Below are 25214 nucleotides of genomic sequence, written 5' to 3'. Positions count from 1 at the left end.
TCTTCTTTCATGGAAATTTGCTTGCTTTTTTTAAATTTAGAAAAATCAGCATTATTCTGCATACTTCTCATCACGCTCACTTTGCATGCTTTTTTTCCTTATGATCTTGCTATTTTCCCACACACGAAGAAGGAATTCTGTGGTATTCCCAAACCTTCTGACCTTCCCTTAAGGGGGAGGAGCAGAAGAAAATATTTAAGAATGAACACAACAAATCCAAAAAAACTCATCAAGTTTTATTATAGTCCAGATAAAATGCAATGAGGAACACATCTACAGTGCAGGAAAAAGTGGAAGAACAGCTAGACTGGCCTAAACTGGTTGCTAAACTTACTGATCCACAACTCCTTGAAATTATTTTGCATAGAAAGACACATACAAGCATTCAGATGATACAATACACAATATTGCATTTCCTCAAAACACACACACATAAAATATACCTTACTTCAGTCATCTTAATGTAAGTGACAAAGCTATACACCTGTCATCAAATAGAGATGTGTTGCTGTTGTTTTTCTGGCCTTTTTTTTTTTTTTTATATACAGTAAGGACACTCAGACTATCCCAAAATATTCATAATTAATATCTGTTTCAGCCATTTTTAAGGCAAAATATTTAGCATTTCTCTTTAATATCCATCAAATTTTTACTAGTTATTCAGAAAATGGTACCATACATCAACCTCAGAAAATGCTACAATTTAGAAAGGCACAAGTCAGTATACATAAATGTACTGACATATACATAGGCACATCCCCTTTCCTCACAAAATGTGAGTATATAGGGTCTTTCTGGACCATCCTGGCTTCCTTTTATTTGTGTACAAACCTTAAGTTTGTTGTTTCTTGGCAAAAGAAAGCTTTTTTTAAACTAAACTTTCAAAGTCACAAAATTTGGCTAAGAACTTTCAAACTGTAGTTAATTTCAGGAATTTGGGAAACAGAACGGAACAGGCATTGAAAAGTCCTTTTTCTTCTTCTTGAGAAACTTCTTCCACATGCATTCAGTCAGTGGAAGAACATAAGAAGCAGTTGTCCTTTTGCACAACTCTTACTGTATAAATAGTGTATTGCTGAGAGTTGAATAAAGGCTCTGTTGGGTAATAGCCGTCAACAGAGCAAGTAGAGCAGCAAAAAAATTCCAAGAACAAATCAAATATTTGAAAATGTAGATTAATTCAATCTGCTATTTATTTATTTTATTAAAAGGTCAGATTCATAATTACCACCAGTTGTGAAAAACATGTTTTCATTTACTGAGCAACACGATTTGAAGCCAGGCAACAGCTAATTAACTCTGCAGCTTTCACTTACCTATTGCTGTTTCAAGTAAACCAGGCAAAGCCTGTAGATGCTCTAGTTGGCCATTGTTTGATGTCATTTCACAAAGAACATCAAGCAGTCGAACTGTAACCAGGGCTTCCTATAGATGAAAACTACATTTCTGAAAATGTTTTATGAGGGATCACATAAGAACATAAAAATACGACAGTCTACTAGAGGACAGGAATTCTCAGCACCTCAGTTTCTTTGCAGGTCTTCTCAACTGTCAAGAATAGATTTGTCTAAAATAAGGGTGTCTTTCTACAATAATGTATTACATTGCAGTAATTCCTTTTTCTATTAAGTGCTAAGCAGGCTCTGAAAAATCACGGGGAAAACAAAATGGAGCAATATGGGATTTTTTACTTATTTATTTTTTAAACAAAAACACAGTATCTTCCAAAAGCAGAAAATTACTAGCTGAGAAAATTATTTCTGTATAAATGTTTTCTTTAAGTTTATTCAGTAGGACCATCCCACTTTAAAGACACAAACACTGCCTGCAAGACACTAATTTGTTATCCGCAGGAATTCTGTGAAGTTCTGTGGTCAAATGAACTTTGGCTGTGAGAATTTACATTATTCTTGGGTAAATAGGACTGGGATCATAGATGCAGCATTTTGGTTAGGTATGAGGAGATACAATTTTATTTGCGTATTATTTATTCAAGCAGAAAACTATTTTTTCTCACAGCTTGAGTTGATGCGTGCTTAGAATGACAAACCAGCACTTACAGAAACTACCTTAGGAGTGAACAGCATAAATTTTGAACACCGCATATTACTCAAAAACCACATCATGACTGCAAGATAATTCTATGGAAAGTATGGTATGTAAACTAGAAGTAGCCCTAAAAAGGTTCAGGCATAGGTCTCATTAACTATTCCTGGGTGTCTTTTTTTCTTCATATCCAGGATAAAAATACATTTACATATCAGTAGCATAATACTTTGAATCCAAATAAACAATATAGTATAATTTATATAATTGGCACCATTGTTTAGTGATTAAGGATGAAGATTGTATTCATTCTTTGCCCCTTCCAACAGTCTTTGGACGACAGCAAATGGCTGTATAGTCCAGATGCTAAAACCGTATTTCTACTTTCTTCCTCACACACGTGTACAATCCATCTTGCCCTAAGTTATTCAATAAATTGCTTTTAACAGCAGCAAAACAGTCTTTGAATAAATTGGTCACTGTACTAGCATAAACACTGAATACCCCAAATGTATTTCAGAGAAAGTAAGCCGATATTTGCATTTTTCATCTCATTTTGCATTGTAACAAGACAGCAGCTTAACCAAAAAACTCGTTCAGCTCATATGCTTAATACCTGCCTTTGAGCAACAAAAAGTTATCACAGAACCACAAGTTGGTTTAGGTTGGAAGGAACCTCTAAAGGTCATCTGGTCCAACCCCCCCCTAACTCAAGCAAGGCCACCTAACACAGGTTGCCCAGGACCACGTCCAGATGGCTTTTCAGCATCTCCAAAGAGGGAAACTCCACAATCCCTCTGGGCAGAGCTGCGCTTCAGAGCTATAATGCAAACTAATATCAATAGGCAACTATAAATCAACAGCCCTTACTGCCTATGTGTGCCCCACTGCTCATTTACATAAAACAAGCTCTGTAGCAGCTGACATTATGACTAAGGTGTGGCTTTTCCTTTTCTCCCCACCCCACAAATCTCTGTGGTTATTTTTCCCTCAGGTTTCTTTTTCCTCTATTCCTGCAGAAAAGAAAGTCAACAAAGTAGGATGCTTTCTTATCAAGCTTAGCAACAAGATACTATTGAAAAAAAAAAGTATTTTGAAGTCTGACAGACATCTTCATTTGGATATAATCTGAAGAGTAAGGAAACGATTGACAAGTTTTTAAATAAACATATTTTGAGAGAGACCCAGAAAAGGGTTTCTTAAAAAGAGATGAAATAACTCAAAATCAAGGGAAGGGTTTTATTTTACAAGTATAGTTTAAAGTTAGTGAAACCAAACTGATGTTGAAGTCAGGCTTATAATGGAAAAGCTATTTTAAACATTGATTTAAGCACTGCAGAAGCATATGATTAGCTTTTCATTGGTTTAAGATGGAAGCTACAAGACCTGAGGCTCCTTAGGGGAGAAAAAAAAAAGCAGAGTCTACATATAACAAATTAAACTGGACTGGACACCGAGATGACTTCTGGGGAGTCAGGCCAGGTCAAGGGCTACTCCCATAAGACAGTTTTCAAATGTGTTCTCCTAGTTTTGGAGGACAAGACAGCTTACTAGTACAGACATTGCCTGACTAAAGCACTTGGCTTTAGGGACAAAGTGAAATCCAGGCAGAGTTTAGTTTAACATCACAGATGTTGCCTAAAGCATTTTTAATGACAAACCCTACATGTACAATTTTTTTCTTTTTAAGTTAACTCTTAGGCAAAATCTACAATATTTACCTAGTCAAAGAGAAATCGGTGCAATTTTTCATCACTTTTAGTATGAAAGTTTTAATAAATTTGTTTTTTTCTTTTCCCACAGCAAGCATGTGTCATAAATAAATATATATAAACGATATACAAATAACACACACTTCTTAAAAGTTATTCTTGACATTTATCTCCCTTTATTCAACTCTTTATGACTTACTTTGTGGTCATTAAACGACCCACATTACCCACCAAATAGTGGTACTCAACTTACATGTCATGTTTATATGAGAGAAGGATAAAAAGTCAGTGTCAAGCAGGGAAAGTTATACAGTAATATTGTCGATACTGCTGTCCTAGCACCTTCAAGTTGGACAGAGACCTCCTTCTACTAGCCACAAACAAAAGTTTTTTTCCAAGAACTGAAACCACAGAATTCTTGGAAAGCAACCACGTAGGATTAAAAAGGAAAAAAACAATAAAAAATTAAAAAAAAGATTGTCTCAGTATATTTCCTCTTACTTAGACTATGCAGTCAGTTAAGTTTCAGGGAGAGTGGGACAAGTGGAAGTTGTCCTCCTTAGACACATAAGGAAAGATTCCTGTGTTCTTTTTCTTTCACACCCAGCTATCATCTCCTCCTAAGGTGTTTTTTGGTATCTCTTCATAACACTTCTCAACATACATGTAAGAATCTTGCACCTACTTAAACTAGGAAAAAATCAGGAAGCACAGCACTAACATGATTATGTAAAAGCGTAGAAAGATAAATATGTTTCACTTTTATCATAAATTACAGTTATGACAGCTGTTGATAAGAGTTTCTGCAAATTAAACTATTCCAGATTAACTTCCTTTAATGATAAAATGCTTCCAACTGCATGCATGGTAGCAATGTCAGCATGCCAGTGTTCATCTGTCAAGACAAAAGCTAGTTGTAACTTCTTTTTTAAATGTATTTTTTGAATTACTAAGAAAATACATTAATTATACTTCTGAAACAAAGCATAATTAATTGGCAAGGATTGGTGTTTAACTAAGCATATGCTTGACTGAAATGTATTTGGTTTCTCAGGCTTTGAGTTTTCTGGCTAGTTGTCTTAAAAAAAACAACTTGTTCTCAGTTGAGCTAAAAAGATTTAAAACTGTGTGAAAGGTATCAAGAACTGAGACCAATATTACTGGCACCGCCTGCTCAGAATACAATGACTTAGCACAACATAAATAAGGTCACTGCAAGTTACAATGTCAGTTGTTTTCTGTGCTCCCAAATACACTGCTAGGTCTTCAAGCAGCTTGTTGAAAGTACAGGGCATAACAGGACACCAGATTATTTGAAAAGATTTTTCTATCCTTAGATAACCTAAACCTCCTTACTGTACTATATGGTGTGGCAAGTATCTAGCAACTCTTGGATACTTCAAAAAGAAATAAAACAAGGCCATCCAGAATGCAGCTCTGCATCAGACGCTCCCAAAATGCAGCCCACAAGCCATTTGTGACCTATAAAAGTCTTCTTATTTAGCTTACACAGGGAATTCACTGTGGCTATCCTCAGCAGATATAGATATCCTAACCAGTTCCTTAAGTCTGAAGCAATAGTAGATTTCTTCCAACTGGACTGGAGGTGGGGCAAGTGTCTGCGTGCTCAGAAGACAGGAGCTGTCTGCCACTAAGCACCCTGCAAGCTCTGCAACTTGATGCTGTGGACCCAAGCTGGCCCCAGGAGCATCACCTTATTAGAAGCATGCAAGGCCCACCAAAGAGCTCCAGATCATTGGGAAACAGGAGTCCATAACTAAAGCCCTCACTTCCATGAAGGATCACCACACATTTCAGACAGCTTCCCTGTATTGAGCCAATCACACAAACAGCTTTCCATGATCAGAACTTGATGTTCTTGATGTTCTGGGTCCTGAAATGACTTGGAAATCACCTGCTGAAAAAGCAGCCAAATGCATTGTCAAAAATAGTATTTGGGAAATTACTGATGAATTAAATATTAAATGACCACCAGTTATTTAACAAAAACAAACAAAAAAGCCCTACTATTTACTCATTTGAGTACCTGCTAAACAGAATTTACCTAATTTTTACCCCAGTTTTAAGGAAGAAAAAAAAAAGATGCTGCTTTCCACCTATGAAATAAATGTTTTAAGTTCTGATACATCTTTGAATAAAATATGACAGACTATATAGAGTATTATATATAAAAATAATATAAAATATATAAATACTTATTCACATATAATACATAATACATATTTACATATATATTTACATATATATATATATGTAAATAAACATATATATATGAGAATATGTAACATATTTATATTACTTATAATATAAATATATTGAATATTTATGCATAAACATACATATTATTTATATATATACACAGATATATTTATTCATATATTTATATATGAATATATAATATATGTATATATTTTTATATATATATATTATATATATATATTATTTTATATAATACAAATATAATTGACAGACTAGAACTATAGAAGTGATCCCTAGTAAATAAATAATGATACTAAAATATCCAAGCATGTGACAACTGGAACATTTGTAAAATTTTGAGACCTTTAACATTGTGGTAGATTTGCCTCTATCTCAAAGTATCAGATCCTTGAGCATCCTCAAAAGCAAAATTAGGTTGCTGTCTTACATATTCTCTTGTGAACCCTACCATTGCTTTTCTAATATAAAGAAAATGTGAATGTGGTTAAGAAGTAACCGTAATTTTAGGTACTACTGGCAATGAAGATTCACCCGCTTCAGATTCCAATTCTGTGTTTGTTTGCTTTAATTAGTCATACCTCATCTTCTGCATCTGCTGCAGATGTTAACTTGAGTACAGTTTCATATTTATCTCGGAAACAGCTTGCAAGGAAGTCAGCAATTCTCATGAACACATTCGTTTCTTCACTGGTAACTGAGTTCTTCTCACTCACTTTTGACATTATCAGCTCTAACAAAGTAACTCTAGAATCAGAAGACAACTTGTTAATCAAATTCACTAAGCTTTATAGAATTATCAGTGGAATAAGCAAACAGTTCTTTGAAATGATCTAAATAATCAGCATGTTACTCACACAGCTGGCTTTAAAAAATAAATGAACACTGACAATCATTTCCTATTCAAAGGAGTATTTCTACATACCATTAATTTAAATCATAATCTAATAAATACAGTCTAGCCAGACTAGGTTCTTTCCAAGTTAGTTATCCCTATTAATGCAATTCAATCTTTTCTTGTATACAATCTCACAACTGTTCAGCCATTCAGGTGATAACTAAACGCAAACACGAACAAACTAACTGCCACAACAGATATGACAACTGTTATTATCAGTAATAGCATGTCTCACCATGAATTTTGGTAACAGTTCAATATCTGAAAATAAAATTGTATGATATGATTATTATATTTCTATTTGGAAATGATCATGCCAGTATCATCTTCCTTTTCTTTAGGCACCACTTTGGAAGATCCTTATCAATCTCCTGCCTTTTTTTTTTTTCCCCCATATCCAAATTTAATCCACTTTGTCCTTAATCTGACCAAACTGGCAAAAACTTAGAACAATTATTATAAAATATTTGCAACCATCAATAAACACACCACTGCCTCTCAAAGTCTGCAAATAAACCACAGCCTTAATGTACAACTTAAATGTGGAAGTCCATTATCACAAATCAAAGTGAAGCTCTGCTAATATCATCTAAAAACAGTATCGTAAAATTCCATCAATTTTATTATCACTGAACAATTTTTGCAGCAAGTGCAAACAGTTTATACTGTCTTAAATGCCAGACACTTTGGACATTCCTTCTCTGAGACTGGGACTCCTCTAGGCTGAAGCACTTCACTAATAACAATCGTTCTGTAAGACAAGTTAGGCCCTGTCTCAAAATACTCCAGCTTTTCTGAATATGTACTCCAACTGTGTAGAGAGGGGATTAGGGAAGCCAAGGCACAGATGGAGCTGAACTTGGCAAGGGATGTGAAGAATAACAAGAAGGGGTTCTACGGATACATAGGCAGGAAGAGGCAGGCCAAGGAGAGCGTTCCCCTGCTGATAAACAAGATGGGAGAACTGGCTTCCTCAGACATGGAAAAAGCTGAGGTACTCAGTACATGCTTTGCCTCAGTCTTCACCTGTCATCAAGTTTCCTACGTCTGTCAGGACCCTGAACCTCAAGGAGAGGGTGAGAGGAGCAGATTCTGTCTCACTGTGACAGTGGAACAAGTCCAGGACCACCTAAGGAAATTGGATGTGTAGAAGTCACACAGAATCACAGAATTGAAGGCGTTGGAAGGGACCTTGAAAGATCATCAGGTCAGGTCCAACCCCCATGGGGACAGATGGTATACAGCCATCTCTCTCCGCACCCTGGGATGATGTAGTAACCAAGCTGCTCTCCATCATATTTGAAAAAAACATGTCTGTCAGGTAAAGTCCCCGGTGACTGGAAAAAGGGAAACATTACTTCTATTTTTAAGAAAGGGAGAAAGGAAGACCCATGGGCCTACAGACTGGTGAGCCTCACCTCTGTGCCTGGGACGATCACGGAGCAGATCCTCCTGGAAGACATGTTAAGGCATGCACGAGATAAAGAGTTGATCCAAGACAGCCAGCACGGCTTTGCCAAAGGCAGATCTTGCCTAACAAATCTGATGCCTAACCAATCACTTCTATAATGGAGTGACAGCATCAGTGGACAAAGGAAGGGCGATGGATTTATCATCTGCCTGGAGTTGAACAAAGCTTTTGACATGGTCCCTCACCACATTCTTCTGTCTAATTTGGAAAGGTATAGATTTGAAGGATGGACTGTTAGGTGGATAAAGAATTGGTTGGCTGGTCGCAGCCAAAGGGTTGTGGTCAACGGTTCTATGTCTGGGTGGAGGCCGGTCACAAGTGGTGTCCCTTAGGGGTCGGTCTTGGGACCAGTGCTCTTCAACATCTTTAACAATGACATAGATGACAGAATCGAGTGCACCCTCAGCAAGTTTGCAGATGACACCAAGCTGAGCAGTGCAGTCAATACAACAGAGGGAAGGGATGCCATCCAGAGAGACCTGGACAGCCTGGAGAAGTAGGCCCATAAGAACCTGATGAGTTTCAACAAGGCCAAGTGCAAGGTGTTCCACTTGGGCTGGGGCAATCCCAGGTATTTATATAGACTGAGAGAAGAAGAATTCGAGAGCAGCCCTGCAGAAAAGGACTTGGGGGGCCTGATGGACAAGAAGCTGGACATAACCCAGCAGTGCGCACCTGCAGCCCAGAAGGCCAGCTATGTCCTGGGCTGCATAAAAAAGGGGTGGCCAGCAGGGAGAGGGAGGGGATTATCCCCCTCTACTCTGCTCTTGTGAGACCCCACCTGGAATACCGCATGCAAGCCTGGGGCCCCCAGCACAAGAAGGATATGAAGCTCTTGGAATGGGATGATAAGATGATTAGACAGCTGGAGGACCTCTCCTATGCAGTTGAGGAAACTGGGCTTGTTTATCTTGGAGAAGAGAAGGCTCCGGGGAAACCTCATTGTGACCTTCCAGTACCTGAAGGGAGCATATAAACAGGAGGGGGAACGCCTGTTTATATGTGCTGAAACCCAGAATTTACCTTCAGCTATTTTGGACTTGTAAATGTTACCAAGATCAAAAAAACACCCTAAGATGGACATAAGCAGTCCTGTAGCAAGAAGTGGTGCCAGTTATACTACTTGAGTACCCATTTCATTGCTAGCAATTTGATCAGTGGCTACATCATCCACTGAGGATACTTCACATGGAAAAAACACAAAATCAAAACTAATGATGCCAATACTCATGCATCCTAAAAACACCTGAAAATTTTGTTCTGTATTTTTGCTATTAATTAAAGCAAGTACCCTTCTTAAGAGGGTTCTACACAGACTTGTGCATTTTGAAGATTTTCCTATGTAATTCAGACTATCAAGGTATTAACTTATGTTGAACACACTCAAGGCTAACTTGGATTAAAGTAGTGTAGGCTTTTTCTAAATACTTATGCCAAATACTTGCACACATGCAGGGGAATCTCAAATCTGGCAAAGAATTCAAGTATCATTACAATCTATTGGTTTAATACCATAGCCATGTTTCCACAATAATCACTTGCAGAAACAGCAGGCACTGTCACATCATCATACATTTTTCAGAGTGAGAATACTGTTAAAAGAGCTAATCACATTTTCACAGTATTTATTCTAGGACATGTGCAAACTCAGACATACAACACCAAATTGCTTGTATTTGTTTGGAAATAAATCAGAATAGCCCAGAAGTCAGGAATTTGTTGTTTAATTGGAAATTCAGATTCCAGATCCACTTCTACAAAATGAAGAGCTGCTTCATGGCACACACCATGGCTACAATATCACAAGTGTACTAGATTTCAATTACAGGAAATTCTTTGAATAGTGCGAATAGTGCAAATACTGCAGTTATGCAACTGCTTATATTTTGGTTATCTAAGGCAACTGCCAACTTAAAGAGTCACTACTAACGTATGTATTAGCGAACTCTCTCAGCGCAGTTCTTTCCAGTACACATATTTAAATTAAACATATTTAATGTGCATGATATAAAACACTAACTGAGAATTACCACTTATTCATGAGTTCAAGCTGCCTTTCCCAGACACCTCAATACCGCATCTGTCCTTTCTTCATTTAATGTCTCAGTCAGCCTTATTGGACACTAACGTGGCACTCTTGCGGTGAAGGCTCCTTGCCTCATTTTGAAACAATGAATTCCCCATGCTTTAGTTTATACAGTCACTTTTTTCTTCAGTTAATGACAGTCAGAATGTTTTTATCTGAATTGGATTTGTCTCCTCATATATCTCAAAAGAATACATTCTTAAACATGCTACATACTCTTACATATGCTACAAAGTTACATAGAAAGATACCATTATAGGCTTTTCTTTTAGCTGAGATGTTAAAGCACTATTTCTGTAAAACTTCCATATATTTGACTGTAAATTAAGAAGCATCAAATTCACAACAAACTGAACTGCAGTTCTTTTTGTAAATGAGTTCTTTTTGAAACTGCAGTTTTCTTTTTGAAAAACGTAATGGAGTTTGTTTGATTTGCAGAACTCTTGGGACTGGCAATAAATTCAGTGAAAATGCTGCAAAAAGCCATCCCACATGTGAACATACATATGTCTACACAAATATACCTTCTGTCAATGTAGCTGATCACCATCTGCACCACAGTGCATGCAATGAACCCAGCTGAGACCTTTCTAGAACTTAGGTCTACTGCTGTAAAAGCAAATAAACAACCTAATCCAGTCCTGGCTGTCGTCAATGGGATTACAAAACCAAACAAAATACCATTCTTAACACCCACATAAGAATTAAATCTAGCTCATTCACTTAAAACAGAATTTTCCATTAAATATTTGGTTAAGGAATCCCTACCTCCAGGCATGGTAAGCACACACCTCATATTAGTTCTCATTTGGCCAACCTGAATAAAGGGAGAAAGACAGTATGTCCCTCCTTTTCATTCCCATCCTTTACCTATACATTAATAATATTTTGTCTAGAGGTCTCAATCATACACTTTTTCTTTTGATTTCTGAACCATTATTTGTGATCACACTGTGGCTTTAATCACACCAAAACCACAGAAATAAACAAGATAGGGACAGTTTTGTTTACTGCTTTGTGTTTCATCTGCAAAAACTATGGGAAAAACTTGCAGTTTCCCTGGGCTAATGAGGAATGAAGTAGCCATTTTGAATACATAAACATATGATTACAAGATGTGATAATATTTTAATAATATTTTCAGTAATGGAAATATTAAAAGATTGAGTAATCATGGGCATCTGTACTTTTTTTAAAGGTTCTGCTAACCAGTATTAGTTATAATTCCAAGTTTAGTAAAAGCTTTCTTTCAATTTCTTGTAATTGCAACAAGGGCATGAACAGCTGAGGACACTTCATATACAGCTGTAAAACACTGCAGGGTGTGGTGCTCTTATGAAATCAAGGCACAGGCATGAAATCTTGTCTTTTTTTTTTTTTTTTTTTTTTTTTTTTTAAAGTATTTCTTTACCAAGTAATGGCGCCGACCTGGATTCTGCAACCCTACATAAATCACTGCCAGTTGTGGCTAAGCTGTAATGTTAACCAACCAATTTAAAACCATTACTGACATAGAAACATGTATTTAGAGATATTGTGCCAACTATGAAACCACAAAGTTTTTCAGTCATGTGAACAGGATACTCTATATGGAATGCTAAATACTAAAAGCCACATTGGTTTTTGGGGTTACCTTTCTTGATTGCTCAGTTTGGCATAGAGGACTTTTACCAGCTCTGGACATTTCAGCAAACGGTCTGTAACAATCAGGAATCTAAGGAGGAAAAAAAAAAAAAAAAAAAGGCCATTTCCAAACAATTCAGCATACTTTTACTCAAATGCTTGAAGGAAAGCTAATTAAATTATTTTGCCAGTTATAGAAAAGGAACACCACAATTCCAATAATAAATCACTAATCCAATTTTTACATACCTCAGCAAAAATCCAAAGTTCAAGCTTGAAAACTGTTACAACTATTAAGCTGTTACAACACTGTTTTAAGTCCACCAAGCATGAAAAGTGTCCAAATAAATTCTCTTTTAAAATAAAATAAAAATAAATCTAGCAAAGCATCAAAGCAAATAGAAACCGCGTTGTCAGATACAAGGCAGAAAAATACTGTTCTTAACTTACCAAAAATAGCCCCTTTTTTTAATAGGAACATAAGCCAATATCCAAATCCAACCCCTTGCTCTGTAAGGGGAGGAGGTATAGTCTACCCTTGTGTTAATGCCAGTATTTACACGGATCACTTTCCCAAGTATCATTCACAACAGCCAAGAGTAGATGACAGTCATTTAATTTAAACTCAGCCATGCACCATTAAAAAAAAAATCCTCAAATTATATTCCTAGCAGTACTGAGAGTGTAATGTATACTGCAAAAGCACACATATACCCAACTATGAATTTTCGAATCACTGTGTATATCTATTACATACAAAATCATTAATGAACAAATCTTAGAACGTCCTCTGAGCTCGTGAAGCTACTGTTAAAGAATAGCCAAAGCATGATGAAAACCAAGCATTTTCAATACTCCCTCCATGTGCTCCCAACATTCCACTTTGCAAATAGCCTATTGAGTATAAGTAACATACTACATAGCTAAGAGGAAGATGACATAGAAACCTTATAGCTTTAACGAAGATTTTTTAGGACAAATATTCAATGATAACTGGGCAAATAGGAGAACAAGAAGTCCAAAGATAGCTATAATATTTCTAATGCTAACTGTGAACTTAGCTAGCATCTAGTTCAGTTATTGTAAACTAGACTTTTTTTTTTTTTTTTTGGAGGATATTTTATGTTGTATACTGATATTTGTATACACGTTTAAAGAAAAAATAATACAGTCATAGGGAATCATCAACTTAAAATTGGCATTCTGAGCAGCATAGCATTGATCCAAGAGTCTCCTATCACAAATCTGAACATATACATGTAGACTTCCCCACAGTCACCGGCACAAATATATCTACAGTTAAACCTTCAGGATGATAACTGATGGCATTTCTTAAGGATTAGAAAGGAAGCACAGGCTTCTATCTGGAGCCATAAAAGGAAACAGAAAAACACAATAACTTTAGCTGTGCATTACACAGTAGTATTTACCTTCATAATGTACAACTATCAGCTGACAATGAAGCATAGTAAAATTGCATTTAAGGAACAATATGAGCCCTGATTTTTCAATTTTATAGTTGCAAATATAAGTTTATACCTTATTTTGTGATTAATATTACTTTGATAATTACTTTGATAATTTGATATTACTTTGTGATTGATATTACCTTGATATTACAAGGGGAATCTTGACTACTTGTTTTGTAGTTAAAAATAATCAATAATTATCACAAAAATCTATAATGCTACTAAGTGCACATTAATGATTACTACTGTGAAGTGATAGATCTGTATTTTAGTCATTATTTGGTCTAGACTCTTGCATTTATTCATCTGCATCTTTCGCATGCTATGGACTACACCTTTAATGCCTGAGAAGCTTGCAGTATTTCAGAAACAAATTTCTGCTTATAAAGATGTATATACTTCCGTGTGTGCTTCGTATCCTTTTAATCTCAAGAAAATATGTAAAACCTCAAAAATTCCTCCTCCTGTATTTGATTTTCTCTTTTACCTTATCCACTTCCTACATTACTACATCATAAAGAATATAGCACTAACAAATTTTACAGGATCATCACCAAGAGAAATCAACAGAAAAATTAGTAGTGGACTAAAGCACTTAACTCTAGCTATCATGTCCAGAAATGCTAGTGGTAGTTAAGCAAGGATGCAAGAAATTAAAGTTGGTATCTTTAGTCCTCAGCTCTCCTGTTTTTCATTTGGGGTAAAGGAGAAGAAGAGGGAAAGTAAGACCATGCAGAAGTTTGAAATAAAAAAGGTATTTGGTTTTGGATCACTGACTGAATATGCCATTTCAGATGCACTTAAAAGGCTTTGGTAGTAGACTTAAATTCTCTTTGGGAGCCAACAGCAGACCGCTGGGATAACCAGGATAAACTGAGGACCATTGTAATTGAGTGAAGGAAATGGTGAAAATTAAAGTTGTTATGCAAGTGTAACACAGTAACAAATGAATAGTGTTAAATATGCCAATTTTCTTGACTTTTTAAAAATTGTTTGGCTAAAATCCTAAAAAAATCAAGTGCTTACATAGTAGATAAATAGAAGAGATGTTCAGTTCAAAGACTTAGCAATAGTACAAGGGCTGCATTGTACCAAACGGAACTTGAGCAGCAGCTAAAATGATATGGTATAACCTACATTTGCACTCAGTATATTCCAAATAGCCACTAAACTTGCTCCAAAGGCGAGTGTAAGCAATCAGCTTTATCATAAAATGTCATGCTCCATATTAAGTTGGCTTGATCCCATTAGCAAGTTTAGAGAACAGTGTCCTTGGTCTCAGAAAATGAGGGGAAAAGTATAAATGTTTTAGCAGAAAGAAGAAAGTTATTGCGATTCTGTTTGATCAGCAAACTTCTCTTCTGATCTCTAAAAAAAAAAAAAAAAAGTGTATTTCACCATCCCACAATAAAGCCACACCATCCAAAATACTTAAGAACAACAAAGCATTTTTACTTGAACAAACAAGCATGACAAATCACCCAAATTTTAAAGAGAATAAAAGAAGAAAATTTAATCAGACAGCCTTTCAAAGCTGTATCACAAGCCTTTTCACATTTTTAAAAAACAAACAAATGCCACACTACAACAAAAAACAATGTGCCTCATACAGAACTGTTTGTAACCACAACACATTTGTGAAGCAGAATTATTTTTTGGCCTTGCACAAGAACATAAGCACTCTATCAAAACCATTTTAAAAAAGCTATTTAATAACAAATAGAGTACACATACTGTTAAATATCTCTTGAAACAAGATAATTCACTCTACTCAAACACCAGCATTAAAGCACTTCTTGCTCAAAAAAAAGAGTAAGAAAAAATGTTTCCATATTTAGAGCTCAACACCAAGTATAATCACAATGTTCTTCTCCTGTGTTGAAGAGAGCACAACAGGAAATTCTCTTCCTTCTTCAAAAGTCATTACCCATAATGAATACATCCTCCTTGTAGGCCACAAAGGTCCGCTAAGTCAACTCTCACATCTAGAAAACTGAGTTCAGATGACCTGTACTTTTTCTCTGATTCAGAATACGCTCCTGTTCAACTTGATAGTTACATCTGAAAGGCACTGAAGAGATTTATTTTTACTTATGTGCAAAGTTGGAATATTCTTTTTTCTGAAGAGTTACCAAGAAGAAAATGGAAGATTGTTACCAAAAGAATTACTTCCCACTCCTCTGTCTCCATAAAATACACAAGAAGAAAGAGGTGACAAGACAAATAAACATGTGAGGCTGAGCTTTGAAGGACTGGGGAAATCTGTGCTAATACCCTGCTACTGCAAATAGAAAGAAGCTACTCAGATCTCTACAATTAAAGAAACTTTTCCAATTGTCGGTACTATTTAAAACCACAGTTGAACTTGGAACCTGCAACATCACTCTAACTTTCCTGGAATTAAAAATAAGAACTACTTTCTGTAGAGTAGAAGGGGGCAGTGGACACCCTGGACTGTCAGAGAGAAGAGACAGAGCTGCCAGCTCAAAATGAAAAAGGTAACATATTCTGGTCTCTGTACCACATGCATATCAATTAAGCAACAAGCACTCTACTGAGGAGTTCCATCTTTGCCTTTAAATACATGCCCATGGGCAAGACTCCTTGCCACAGGAGCACTAGTTTCTGTCCACGCTGCTTTCCATAAGCCAGAACAAAATAACCAAAGGCAAAAAATGGGTAGGGGGAGCCCCGCATCATAATCTTTACAGTCATCATCGAGCTGTGGTTTCAAAAAGAGAAAGTAGATGTTCAGAAAATCTTACCTCCAATGCCAAACAGCTGACCACACTCTTAATATCATTTTTTCTGGAAGCCAAAAGGCATATTATGCTTCTTTATAAAATGAAGGATTTTTGTTCCTTGCTCTTCAGAAATCAAAAATACAACCTGTTTTTTCTTTTCATAGGAGCTACACTGCCCTGTGCACACACTTGGATAAACTGATGACACAAGCCATACACTCATCTCTAATGGAGCCACCGAACTATTTCTAAAATAAACAGCTTTTAGAATACACATTGGTCTTGGTTAGGATAAATTATAATGTAATTTTGTACTACTTTTTTCTTAATTATTTTACAAAACACATATGTTTGCATGTTCAATATTCTAAAATAGATTTCATGTGGCATTCTGTGCTGGCTTCTCTTCTAAATACAGTAGCTTCTAAACTGTGCAACACACTTTGCTGCAGTTGATTAATACCAACCCAAAAGGGAGTGGATGTGGATGTTTGGGGAAACACAGAGGAATGCCTTTTTAAAGATGGCACAATTTTCCAGAGTCTAAGGCACAGTTCTCTGCACTTTTAAAACAAAAAATTTTTTACAGAAAAAATAGCAGCACTTGGCAGGCCTTTCATCACACTGCATATATAACACCAGATACCACTTGTGCTTTCTTCTTCCCTTGGAACTGCACCAGAGAGAGTTATAGAGGGCTTTTCAGACTTTGGTAGTAATCACAAGGGAATAGATTGAGTAGGAAACATTTCAGTTACTTAAGTTGTGTTCCAGCTTTGTTTCCTAAGGGAAGGATCTGTCCAATTCCCAGACAACATCCTCAGGTAGGCAACAGCTGTTAAAAGAAAGCAGCACTGCAAAAAGAGTATTAGCTTATGGAGTAAGTATAGCTGCTTACATGTTCAAGATACGTTCAACTTAATGTGTCAACACTTTTAAGAGAAGAATACTATGCATGAAAATACTATTATGCAGGTATATTGGAAAGATAAAGACACACAAAATAAATTATCGTCTCACAGGGGCTTGAAAACCACACTCATTCATTTGACTGGAATATAGGGTGGAGAAAGTAAAGCCAAAAGATGCATAATGCAGAAAGACTGATGTTGTTTAATGGACAGATCTGTTGTTACTGAACAGATAAAAGGTAACTACCACTGAAAGAAAAAAGAATCACAAGAAGGTGGAAAAAAAAAAAAAAAAAAAAAAGAAAAGAAGAAATTTAGAGGTTTAAAAGCTCTCCACTTGCAAGGTGGAATGCGAATCCCACAACTGTGACTATGAGCAGAGCAAGCTGGAAGCCAAAGAACATAACCAACCCCTCAAACAAGGAGCCTGCATTAAAGGACAACGTCTCAGGATTAAGGATAGGAACAATCACTCATACACCCAAGCTGCAGCAGCATGGAAGTTTTCCCACCAAAGTCAGCAATTATTTGCTCCTAAGCTAACAGCCTAAATAGTAAATGAGCATTAAAAAGGTCCACACATTTTCTAGAAAACAACTGCACAGCAAAGAACACTTGAACAGACAGGATCATTTAATTAGTGTATGCCATAAATCAAACCAAAGAAAGGATACTTACTAACTTGTTTCTGCAGAGCCAGTGTCTTTGCAAAGACATATACTTTGAAGTATATTCTTTAACATTATTTGCCTTGAAACATTTGGGCACTCTTTACAAACCCAAATAGAGATCCAAACATTCAGGACAAGACAGATAAGTTTAAACAGCTTTCAGTCCTGAAAACTTCTAGTTTCTTCTTGCTCTAATATTTTAGCCAAAGGCTACAAAACAAAGTGGTATACATCCAGTCAGATTACGTTTTGAAGAACCTCAGTTAAAAATACATGATCTGCCTCCTCGGATCATTGCTGCTGGTCTAACTCCCAAGAGCAATCTCAGAAGAGTGCCTGGTATTCAAGATTACAGGATTGCTAGCCTGAAACAAGTTAAGGAGCTGTGTTGACTAGAAGCAGTTTAAAAATACATTGCCTAATATATGTTAATTAAATCTATTTTAATATTAGATGCTGAGTGGCACTTTAAAAATGGCAAAGGCAGCAATGATAAAAAAAAAAACTTGGAGCTGTTCAGAGGATCAAGCTTCCAAAAGAGAAAGAGGAAGAGGTAGCAGTTCTTAAATCAAGAAATATTTAAGAAATGTGGGAATTACATTCTGCAACTTCACAGATTCCAGAGATAGAAGCATTTCTGAAGCTTACAAGTAACCACAAGCTTAATGAAATGGGCCTTCAGATCATCTAGTATGGATAAAGAGGTATGATCACTCAAAGGCTGAATACAAAATTTGACCAGGGCATTCCTTATAGAACCAACTTAGGTTTTAAATATAGCTGTTTCTTAGCTCAAAGCATGCTACAGAAAACAATAAAAAGTATGTATCACTCAAAGACAAACATAGGTATGCATCACAGTCTGCATCTAAGTTCTGAGGCAATTTGTTATGCTGTCAACCTACAAACATCTTCTCAAAACACATCAAAAATCTCAATATGCCAATCATAAAACATCTTTTTTGTTTCAAGAAATGCTTAGAAAATGGGTGTCTTGCTTCCCCCCTACTGAATAGATTCATAAATTGCCAATCTAAGGCCTTCTCTCTCATAAGGCACCCCCTTAAGGAAGTACAGCCACCAAGATGCAACACTCCAGAAGTTTCTTCTTTACCAACAGGAACTCCTTGTTTTCTACTGAATAGCTCTTGATTCAAGAAGTAGACAAAAGTGACAGGGGAAAACAGAAAACTACGTCCTGCCTTCAGAGTTGCTTCCTTTGCTCTTTAACTGGAAAAGTGTGTTATTGCAGACAGCACAGGAATTACAGAAGGTCTGCTACCAACAGCTGCTTCTAGAAAAGGAAGCTCAAAAAAACTGCTTAGAATAATCTCAGATTTTCTCTGACAAAGCCTTTCCCTACAGAACTGTTTCAAGACTGGAGGGAGAACTACTTAACAGAAGTCAAAGGCATCAGACTTTGAAAGAGGCATCACACTTTGAAAGAGGTTCCTCCTGAAATCTCACCTAAGAACTTTTCCAGCTTGGACATGGAAAACTGGACTTGTAAACATAAATGCGGTATCACAAACAGAGAAGGAATTGCCAATTCACTGAAAAAAAAAAAAAAAGATTTTAAAGATGTGCTTCCCCTGTTATACATCAAGAGTAGAAAACCCAACGCTTATTACTGGAATGAAGTAGTAAGGACACCATGAGAGAAACTACACTTAGGCCAATAGTCGTAAATACAAGCGTTTGTCTTGGACACCCTCTTTGTCTTAATGATTCACAGCAGCAACTCAAAAAATAACGTGAGCATCACAAGTTTGGAATTCAATTAATGGAATTTGTGGAATTAATTGGAAACTAACTTTAGAGAAAAATTAATTCATAAGTTTCAGTACATGATAAAACAAACAGAAGAAAATCATGAATAATAGGTTTGCCTATAACCAAAACTCACACGGTATTCAAAGAAAGATTATCAATACTAAAAAGCAGCATTTGACAGCAAGAAAGCACAGCCAAGATGAATAAACACGCATACACTTTTTATGCAATGTAATATGAATCCGGATGCTCAAACTGAGACACAAGAAGACAGGAATTAAGTAATATTTTTAACTTTACAGGTAAGAATATCCTAAACATAGTCATATATGAATCTGGCAGTGAGAATAACCTCCTGGAAGAAGAACAGTTTGTATTTCAGCTCAGCCATAAAATGCCAAAATAGCCACTTCAAAATGGTTGCTGTGCACTCTGGTAGCCATGGCACAAGGGACCCAAACCTTTACAACAAAAGACTGGCTTTGTTGCAAATACCGCAGCTATGTAAATTCGTTTAAGCAATCCTAGTGGTATGTACTGCAGTGAGAACTGAAGTATAGCTCCAAAATTTTCAATGAATTGCTGACAAAATATTTTTTCTATGGTCCAGCCAGAGACCTTAGCTTAACCTTCATAAGAAAATGGACAGAAATCTCTTTATGCATTTTTACCTGACTGTATCTCACACATACTTTTCCATATCAGAAAGCAACCTATTAAATATTTGATACTGCACTGTTGAAATATACTTTGTTTTGTTTACATTTTACTTGTGCTGACTCTGAGAAGTGCCTGCATTACTGAAATAAAATGCTAAGAAACATATACTACAAAGTCATGACTTTCTTTCACATGGGAAAAAATGATAATTAGGTTTGAAACTATACCAGCCAACATTAAAGTGCCGTGAAAGAAAAATGAACATATTATTTTCTTAATGCATGGTAGATATTCCTTTTTTTCTGTATATTTATTTTATGAGAAAAATCAATACTCTGAAAGGAATTCAAAGGCAAACATTTCATAACTGCGTTATGACAGAAATACCCTACTTATCTCTTCCCCTTCATCATGGTCTTGCATGAAAGTTTGCCCCTTTTTAATCTCGAGACTGAAGAAGAAAGACTTTCTCTGAAGAAAGACCATTTCCCACCCAGAGCAAACATGCAGTGCAGAGTTAAGACACTGACTTCGTAAGTTAATAGAATGCACTTCAGACCAGAAAGATCAGAGAAATGGATAGCTCAATTTATTTTGATGCTGCATTTATTTTGCAATTGCCTTCAAAATACAAATCTGACAGCATGACCTCTTCCAACCCTCCCTGGCTTTCATATCTTAGTCAAAATACATTTTACCATATCTTCAATACATAAAGAAAATGAAGGATAATCCAGATAATTATATGAAAAGCAATCAATTTCACATGTGTTTATACTGACAAGCCAAAATTAAAGACTCGGTTTGTCACTTTTGAAATAGAAGTCTGGTCACCTGACTCTGAAACTTTAAGTTTGCTTTATGAAAACTATTTATGTCATAAGCAAATTGACCTGATTATAAAAAAAGCCCAGCCACAAACTAATTTTGAAGTAATTTTTTCAATACCAAAGCAAGCTATTAAATGACATTTGCTTTTCATTCAATCATCTTAACTCTGTTTAGAAGGCTTTCCAAATAACTAGTAAAGCCTCAACAACTATTCCTAATTAAATTTTGAATTTAAACATGACCTTCAAAAGAAAGATACAAAAATACAGTTTTGTTTTCACTATCCTTTTCCCCACCTCACTTGGAATGTCCCATAAAAATTAAACTGAGTTATTATGTGCATCCTTGCTGACAAACAGAGCATTTCTAAAATGCATAACTGACAATAATTATTACAAAAGTGACCATTAGAAAAAAAAAAAATAAAAAGCTCAATAGAACATTGGAATAAAACCACTGATTATATACTCTTAAATTAAGAAAAATCAAGCGTAACAGATTTGCAAACAAGATGTCTTTTGTTTTGCAAACAAAATGATTACATGTTGCACTAGACAACAGATTTGTTAAAAAAAAAAAAAAAAAAAAAAAGAAAAACACACCTTTTCCATAGTACTCACAAACCATTAGTCATACATGTCTTTTGAATAGCCAGAGTCTGTAAGACTATATTCTGACTTAGCCTTCTTTCAAAAATCTCAACAAATCATCATATAGGTATAACTAACTTGCATTCTGGAACACTATTTCATTAACAAGACAATTCAAAAACACTGATTTTAGAATTTGTCTACATCGTCAACAAATCATAATCTTATTTTAACAGAAAGTCAGTAAAAGTATTCTGAAAGTTATCGCCAAATTAATAGCTTCTAAATAGATCTTCATTTACTACTTACAGAGTCACAAATGTAGATATTTTAATATGGAGACTGATGCTAGGAGAACCCTTATTTAAGAAGGAAAAAAAAAGTCTAAAGATACATACGACCATTCAGACTCCAACTGCTCTTTGTAGACTTTCAGGACATGAAGAGCCACAGTCAAGTTCTCAGGATCCAGTAGTTCTCTCACTTTCTCTGAATTAAGGCAGGTAAACAAGACCATACAACAATAGGCAACAATTTTCTCATCGCTGTAAGTTAGGCAGGTCCTTCAAGAGAAAGTGATGTTAAGACAGTAGGTTAAAACTCATGCTAGAAAAATGCACTAGGGACATTCAGCTTGTTGAGTTGTTCTTCTCTGATGTCTTTTAGTGAATCGTGAGCTTGCCATTGCTTAAGAGAAGTCAAGAATAAAGAAGTCAACTTAAGAAGTCAGCTGCAAAAAATAATACCATTCTGAAGGCCAAACTTCATAGGCAATTTACAAAACTAGTGCTAGATTTGAGCTACCTAAAGTTTTAAGAACTGAGTGAAACTGTAAAAATTGTAATTATCTGTTTCTATAACCGTAAGATCTTCCTACAGCCAGTGCTGACAAGTGGGCTCCAAAAACAGAATCAGAATGAGTACCATATTCAATGAATATGCCTTTGCTACTAGCCCATTATGAAAGATTTCGCCAGATACACTAATAATAATTGTCACGTGTCTGTATAAAATGGTTTATGTAATATCTCATGACACATACATCATCAGCCGCTGGAAAGATATTTTCATAAGGTTGGGTATCAGCAAAGGAATCAGAAGACACAAAGATTAAGTCACTTCTAATAAATTCCATTTCATCCACAAATAACTGACAGGTCTGCAAAGAAGCAATGAGAATAAACAAAAAGTTTTGTTCTTGGAAGTGACCGGCTGATAACTAATTGAAAACGACTATGAAATAAAGTTTATGATTGAAGCTCATCATTTTAAACATAATTTTCTTCCAGTTTGTGTTAAATGAAATCAATTTACTGTCAGTTCAGAACAAGCAGGTTTTTAAAGGACCTGACCCCTGTGGTTGACTAACAAAAAAAACATCTACAGGATATGGTCTCAACCACCCCATTTTCCCTAAGGTTATTTTTCAAAGCTTTATGGTGCTAGTAGAGACACAGAAACTACAGTATAAAAAAAAACAAACAACAAAAAAAAAACAAACACATCCATGCTTACAAGAAGAGATCTGGGAAAGCACACTTCCAAATGCTATTCTGGGAATCTCCATTTCCTGCTGCAATGTTTCCAAGAAACTGGAGGCTACAACGAAAAACTGGAAAAAACAAACAAACAAACAAAAAAACACACATACACAGAAAAAAATATTAGTATTCTGAAATTGTAACTAGAACAAAACATTTTTTTTTCCAATTCAACTTCCATTAATATCAAAGATTGGCCACTAGTGATTACAAAAACTAATTGAATCTGCAAATGTTCAAGACAGATCAAAATCAATGAAAGCTTAGAGTTACAAATAGTGCAAACTGAAGCAGACCCATGCTGAACCAGTAGCTGCCACATGGTAGTGGCCATTTTGCCTCTTCCAGATCTGAGGTGGCTTTCTTCCTACTACTAAATTAACACAAATAGGCTGCTTGTCAACACTCAAACTCTGCAAATGCTGCTCTGCCTGCTACTAAGAAAGCTCCCCAGACACTCTCCACAAGCTGAGATTACTTGAAAATTTTGTTTCAGTAGGTAAAGCTAGAGGAGAACCCAGTCTATTCCCTTGCTGCCCACTTTAAGTTGTAGGTATCTATACGAATCCTTATATGACAATGTACTCAACACTTCCAGATTTCTACCCCAAAGAAATTAAAGCCAGTGCACCAAACAACTTTGTATTCCATTTTAACACTACTTAATATAACATATTTCCACTATTATTGCAAATGCATTTTGCAAATTGCAAAAATAAATTGCAATTTATTTCAGCTTTCTCTAAATACAGGCTTAAAATCCAGAAACAAGATACTTCATTATACATGTTCACATCCAAGAACGCCCCCCTCCTCCCAAGTCAAAAGATATAAATTAAGGTAAAACAAAAGCATGAACTCACAGACTCCACAAAACTAAACATTTTTGGCACTACTGACAACTTTCAATAGCCTGATCCTTCTTTAAGTTTGTCAAAGTAACTTAAAATTAAATACTGCGATGCAGTTCAGCAGATATTATAAACAGCAGCCTGTTACAGATGGAGGTGAGTAATATTAACACATTCTGAAACCATAAAATAAGGTATCTTTGAAAAGTGCTGCGCCAGCTAGCAGACAGATTTCCTACAGAGGTCCTGGCATATGTCCTCCTGGGAACAAAAAGAAAGCAAGTCTAAAGTGATGACACATGGGCTTAAAGAATAGTAAATTTTATTCTCCCATGTACCTTATTTACACACAAAATATGTATGTCATTTCCATAATGCATTTTGAATTATCTTCTCCTTTTCTTTTTGGTTCTTAGTATCTCTGTTCTCTTTACCTGCACATCTTCAGGTTTGTTTGTTTGTTTGTTAGTTTTGTGTGTGTTCTTTTTTCCCCTCTGCCCATCATTGTTCTTCCATTTCTCCCATGCACCTGGGAGACTGCTGACTCCGTTTTTCTGAAGGACAGCAAGCTACTCTTCTAGCAAACATCTTATGGAAATATTTCTCTCCTAGAAAAAAAACTAACAAGGCAGTAAACCCTAGGAATAGGGTATATTTCTCTTGGTAAACTCTATTCTACTATGAGAAAGACCTCTCAAATAGGAATGACATTACTTGGTTACACTCTGATCTTTACCTTACATTTGCATGACCTCTTCCAGATATCGATTATGCTTCTCATTAGAGACTAAGCTGTCAAAAATACCTCAGACTAGAGAAAAAAATAAAGATCCTTTAAATATTGCCATTCTTACTGTAACAACTGTAATAAGAAAATATTTGCAATATCATAATAAATTAACTACAAATTCTCCATTAATCACACATTGAAGTCAGTATTTGTGAAAGCAAGCGATCAGCACAGTCCTCCTTTGATCCTGATTTCCTGAACAAGTAAGAAGGATCCAGTAAAGATGATTCTGCCAATGCACCATGAAAAATGAAAGAGTTTAATATTTAAGCGCCTGTTTTTGACCAATAGTGGCTAACATTTTTCCTT

At 35.8% G+C, this 25214-nt stretch overlaps 1 protein-coding gene across 5 annotated transcripts in view; it reads right to left on the bottom strand.

Moving 5' to 3' along the window:
- Positions 1–25214, bottom strand: part of ATXN10 (ataxin 10) — a 120073-nt gene that overhangs the window by 66219 nt on the left and 28640 nt on the right. For all 5 annotated transcript variants that reach the window (XM_084496915.1, XM_084496913.1, XM_084496914.1 and 2 more), the window contains exons 4-8: positions 23239–23335; positions 22122–22286; positions 12085–12165; positions 6578–6743; positions 1317–1425 (exon numbers count right to left, since the gene is read on the bottom strand). In XM_084496915.1, the coding sequence (XP_084353041.1) occupies positions 1317–1425; positions 6578–6743; positions 12085–12165; positions 22122–22286; positions 23239–23335 (618 nt within the window). The remainder of the gene's footprint in view (positions 1–1316; positions 1426–6577; positions 6744–12084; positions 12166–22121; positions 22287–23238; positions 23336–25214) is intronic.

Source organism: Aythya ferina, assembly GCF_964211825.1.
Source record: "Aythya ferina genome assembly, chromosome: 1".
Lineage (NCBI taxonomy): Eukaryota > Metazoa > Chordata > Aves > Anseriformes > Anatidae > Aythya > Aythya ferina.
The sequence above is the reverse complement of the archived record's forward strand: the minus strand, read 5'-3'. Positions and strand labels throughout refer to the sequence as shown.